Source organism: Chanos chanos, chromosome 3 (genome assembly GCF_902362185.1).
Source record: "Chanos chanos chromosome 3, fChaCha1.1, whole genome shotgun sequence".
Taxonomy (NCBI): Eukaryota; Metazoa; Chordata; class Actinopteri; order Gonorynchiformes; family Chanidae; genus Chanos; species Chanos chanos.
The window spans coordinates 36,835,884-36,841,883 of record NC_044497.1 but is presented as its reverse complement, the minus strand read 5'-3'; the positions used below and the strand labels follow the sequence as shown (position 1 = coordinate 36,841,883).

At 35.4% G+C, this 6,000-nt stretch overlaps 1 protein-coding gene across 1 annotated transcript in view; it reads left to right on the top strand.

The window, feature by feature from the left end:
• The first annotated feature begins 1,066 nt into the window (after window positions 1-1,066).
• The window catches only part of cntn3a.1 (contactin 3a, tandem duplicate 1), a 40,738-nt gene continuing 35,804 nt past the window's right edge, over window positions 1,067-6,000 (top strand). The window contains exon 1 of the mRNA XM_030767810.1: window positions 1,067-1,121. Coding sequence (XP_030623670.1) covers window positions 1,067-1,121 — 55 coding nt within the window. The remainder of the gene's footprint in view (window positions 1,122-6,000) is intronic.

Genomic DNA, 6,000 nt, shown 5'->3' with positions numbered 1-6,000 from the left:
AATGTAATTAAAAGACTTTTGAAATAATGTAATCTCTTAACCTTTAAATAAACACATCGTTTGTATTTAATTTTTTTTAAGTGATATGCTTTAGTTTTTTTCTTTTAGGGTTTTGTTACTTTTTATTTTTGGTCCAATTTCATACTGAGTGATCATTGTTGCTGAGAAAAATATGTTCATTTATCCCTAGTTTGTCAAGTTTTTAATTTCCGTGCTAAATTTATATTTATCAATATGATCCACATTCATTTCTTCTCTACTAGTTCACTATAAACCTTGATGTAGACAGACACCTGACCTGTAAAATCCATTTTTTAAGGCCTGTGACTATTTTAGCATCTGATAATGCTCATTGATTACTCTTGTTTCAACAAAACAAAACAAACATTTTTAATAAACAAATATTTAAATAAGCCATGTATGTTCATTGATTACTTTTGCTTCAACAAAACAAAACAAACATTTTTAATAAATGAATATTTAAATAAGCCATGCATTTGCTCATATTTCCTTACTTTGAACACAGTGTACATTTTTATTTCCTAAGAATAAGATGGTGATACAATTACATATCATGAGAATTTACCACACATGAGAGAGATTCTTCACAGTGTCTAATTCTTACATATTTATACCTCATAATATTTTGGAATCAGCAGGCAGGCACTGCAAGGACTTTGAAAGAGAGCACACTTGCACTCTATATCTATATCTCTATCTATATCTATATCTACATCTACATCTATATGTATGTATGTATGTATGTATCTATTTTTATATATATATATATATATATATATACATACATACTTTCATCACATAATATTATGTTTAAGGTCATAGGGTACTGAGTGATGTTTTTCATTCTGTCCCCACTCTTGCCTAATGTTTTTCCTATGTTTTTTTCCCCCAGCAATCAGTCTTTTGAATATGGATGTTCAGTGTTGGTTCACTCTGTCTCTTGTCTTTATTGATTCAAGGGCAGGAAGGTTCACTACTGGACAAAGGCAGGATTTCTTCACACCTGTGATTGAATGCAACTTCACTCTGGCTTCACATAGAAGAGATGGGGTTTCCATGGAAACTGCTGATTCTCAAGTCACTCCTGGGGTGCCTTGTAGGTAAGCATCTTAATAATGTGTTGAGCAGGCACACCAATGCATTCTTTAACAAACAGGCCTTATATATGGGTATGAAGGACCAATACTGAACCTTCTCAACCTAAGGACAGCCATTTGGTACTTTGCTTTTTTTTCCCAAGGAGTTAGACAGATGTACATAATTAGGTCCAGATACAACAACTTACAATAATGTATTCTTCTAAAGGAGCTCTGGAGCCAACAGTCACTGTACAAATGTGTCAGTCATTTGTGTGTGTGTGTGTGTGTGTGTGTGTGTGTGTGTGAGTGAAGGGATCACTTTTTCATATATTGACATTGTGTCAAATATGTTTTTGTTGCTTTAGCAATTCAATGGGAGTTTAACACAATTAGAGATACTCACTTCAAGATCAGACTGACAGTATTTAAATACCAATACCTGTATGTACAGAATGCATTTTAAAGTCAGTACATTTATAGATTAGTTTTGACAGAAAACCTTTTTTCATCTGTGGCTTTTTTCAACAGCTAGATTTGTCAGGTGAAGTTAATTCCAATCAAAGGAAGGCATTTTTGTAGGAAGGTTGAAGGGTAAAGAACAGTCATTAATATACAGTGTAGTGCAAGTGTATTGATCACCTTTTGATGAAGTGTTTAGCTTTGTCTGTCCTCAGTACAAAGCAGGTTAATGTGAATCCTTTGGCTTTTAAAGCCTCTGATAAAAGGCTTATGTGTTCTTTTCCTCTTGACAAGATTAATGAGTTCTGCCTTCCCGCTAATTTGTGAATTAAAAGAATAGAGATTCACTCACAAATCCTGTAGTTGGATTTGGCACTCCATTAACAGTATGTTTACAACTGTAAAAACAGACAGTGTTTCCCCATTTATCTTCCAGTGACTCGGCTATCTTTTCGTGATACATATTTTGCATTCCGGAGCCAAGAGACATATGTCAATTTTGTATGAAGTAATCTGAAGAGATTATCTTCTCTGGCTCATTTAGTGAAGAATGAGCCAGGAAAGATCAAGATTTCTGACTGACATAACTGTAAAATTCTAAACAATTATTTGAAATACTTTGATTCAACCCAGATGCTGTTACCATGTCATGTCAGTGACATAGCACAGCTATTCATCTGTTTCAGCCCCTTGTTATCCTCTCTCTCTCTCTCTCTCTCTCTCTCACACACACACACACACACACACACACACACATAGCTTCATGCAGTCTCTGTGAATACGATACTAATCTACAACTGATTTGCTTAGGTGGTAGTTCATCCCCGGTAAAAGAACTGTATTGATTTGTGTTGCTAATCTAGTGAAATCATTTGACCTAAAGCTCATCCACTGATCAATCCAGGCAGTCTGGACATAATGATCATGCCTCTAAACTTCACTGACTCTGTACACTTTCTGAAAAATAGCATTTAGAAAGCTGCAGTTGCATCACTTTCACAACATTGTCTGATAATGTAATTGTAATCAAGTTTTTCTCCATGCTAAAGAAAAGTAGAAGTTCTTCAGGGTGTTACCAAGGGAGAGAAAACTTGTTTCTGTTATTGCTTTAGTTGTTGTTTTTGCGATATCATACTTATTTTAGAGTTGAACTGTTACATAGTCCAGGTGTAAAACAAAGGTGTTTGTTATACAGTCGGAAGTATTTTACATATTTAAAAAAGTATATGTAATTTGTCTTAGATTAAAACAGCCAAGGCAGGAACAACATATGGCATGGGGAAAATATGATGGGTGGCTCTATTAATGATTTATATGTTTTAATTCTTTTTTTACGTAATTGATTATTTAACAGTTCAGTTCCCTCCAGCAAACTTACACTGATTGTACTTCATGACAACATTCTACATCAGTGTATGTGACAGTGGATTTCTGAATTTCTACTTTGTTTTGCAAAAAGCACACAATATAGAAATTTCTAGACATGATCCTTTATCACAGTGTTCATGTTAAAACTCTAGTCTTTCAGCAGCATTAGCCACTGTGCTACATTGCAAAATGAACAATTTCAATGCCATATATCGAAGTGTGTGTGTGTATGTATGTGATCAGTGTGTGGAGTTTTATGTATCTAATGGTTGCATTTGCAACAAGTCCAAAACATAGAGGTTTTCAACCATGAGTATTTATTATTCGGTCCATGTCGTTTAGAAAATTTAACCATTAAATACTTGTAGATGGTCAAAGCATATAACAGTTCCCAACGCAATTTCAGCCTCCCATCCAAAATCTGGTAATCCTGTGCCTATCTTCTGAGACATATCCTGAGACCTATTCCACCATTGTATTGTCTGTATTTGACGTACTTTATATTCAGGCTTCTATAGCTTAACATGTATGGGGAAAGAGGGAGAGAGAGAGAGAGAGAGAGAGAGAGAGAGAGAGAGAGATTGATTATCTGAAGCAATCTGAAAATGGCAGTTAATTGTGGTCATTAAAATAGAACTCATTAAAAACAAAAAAGCCAAAAAATTATTTGTTGAAAATGATTTTTTTGTTTTACTTTTTTATAACTAAACTGGTTTGTTTGTCTTTTGTTTTAGTTTTTAATAATGATCTCTATTCCATGCAAAAATATCTGCACTATGACAGAAACAAATATACTGTGCCAAACCGTGAATTGCTTTATCAACCAAAAATAAAAAAATAAAAAAATGTGAAGAAGATACTTAGACCATTTGATCTTTGACCCATTTAATCAAGTGCACAGGGCAAAGACCATTGTTATCCCTGCAGAAAAACATCCAAAGTTGTTTTTCAGTTGTTGGGATTTTTAGCATGATGTAACCTAAATATATAATAAAAAGTAAATATATAGCCATTTCCCATTATTCCGATTCAGTGGAAAATTGGTGAAGATAAACCCCTCTTGGTTGAGTAATCCACACTTATTCATTGTTATGAGATGAAATGAGGTTTTGTTCCAAAGCAACACCAATATGCAGCTGAAATGTAAGCAAGTAATAAAGGAGGGCATTCAAAATGCTGTGTCAACTGCTGTTTTCAGTGTAGGATCGGGTCAGTGAGGAGAATTTAGATTTTTCTCTGAAATGTGCAAACTGACACTAAGGAGGAGCACACATATAGTATTAATTAGGTATGCTACAGCAGGTCATATACTATTTTCCAGAAAATGACACCTTTATTGTTCATTTGAGGTCCATTTGGCTTTCAGAAGTCAGCCTGTCCTATTGTAGGATTGCAAATATGTAGTTACCCTCACCGACAAATTGCTCCTAAAAATAAAATGCAATTACAATGTCTGGCTTTGGTGTCTGAAAAGTTTTTAGTATACGTAGTTTGATTTGGGCTGTCGCTCAAAAAGCAAACCTTGGTGACATGCTTCCATGTTTTGAAAAGAATAGACGATGTCTCCAGCTCCACTTTAACTAAAAGCCAGTCATCTCTGCATATATCTCAGCTGATAATACATTTGTGTCTTGTCAGAGAATAGCTGTGGTTTCAATTATGCAGTGCCCAAGGCCAAAGGCATAGCCCTCCTTTATCAACTGTGCATAGCCATGCTGTGCACTTTCAGAGAAAAAAAGAAGCCGTTACAGTTATTTAACATGACAACTATCTTGTGAGTGTTGGCGATGACTGCACTTAAAAAGTTATACTTTCAGCCAGTAGAGTTATGCTCTATATTACAACGACATCCAATAACTGTATATGTTTTCATGGTTGAATACACCTTATAATGACATGTCATGTCAACAGCACTCTGTCCAAATCTCCATGAAAAAGAAATGTTAGGTGATGTAATTGTTAGGTGATGTTATTGTCTTTCAGCTCATGCATATCATTGTGTTTAACTTATATAATGTTTGTGTAGGCTAATGAACATATGGGCTCGATCAGTATAATTACATGTTAATATGCATACATCAAGGATACTGGTGGATTTCTAATAAATAGAATTGTATCCCTGTAAGAAAACCTGAGTAGGTTTTTTACAACAGCTCAAAATTTAAATGTATCTAAATGCAAATTTATTAGCTAAGGCAATTTATTACTTTTGAAACTGAATACATTACAGGTTGATTTAATACAATTTATATTTGCATAAGTTGATTGTCATTGATGAGCGTGGTGTTTCCTACTCACATTTTAAAACACTGTCTAGTCTGATTCTGCTCATCAGCTAAATATCAACCCTTTGATTACTTCAGCAGCATGAGAAGTATTGGGAAACACTAGATTATAATAATGTTCTTTTTACACACTACACATTATTTTGAGCTTACACAGGAGGAAAATAATGAACTTTTATAAAATGAAAGTGTTTTCATGTTACTCTCTATTGTTTTATGTTTTTTTCCTGGAACAATGGATTATAAAACAGTTATTTATATTTCCCGACCAAGTAATAGCTTTTAGTGAAGCAGTTTCTATCCCATAGATCAGAAATCAGAGCTTCTGCACGTTACCCTGAAATATCCGGCTATTTTCACTGCCATCTCTGATCCTCAGTTGTCTGTTTGAGGTGGACATTAGGGATGTGTCTGGCTTATCTCAGGCAAAAGAAAAGGACCTCAACAGCGAGACTGGCTTCTTCATTCAGTGCATAAAACCAGAATCGGATTCAAATAGATTGGAGACCCTGCCCCCCCCCCCCCCCCCCCCCACCCCCAACAAACTCCTCGTTCACGCTGAGGTAAGCTGAGTAAATTCATGTGCTGTCGGCCAGTATTGAATGCGAGATTAGTTTTGATTTTGGCCCCCAAAGTGCCTTGTCCTTTCCCCTACTGTTGCTGTCTCTGTAGCAGAAGGGGGTGTCTGCAGCTCTCTGAGCTGTCACATGTCATCCTCCAGCAGGTGAGAGTTATGAGAGATGCTGGCTTTCTCCAAATTCCTAATGACCTCCCTCTCTCCGCCTGCC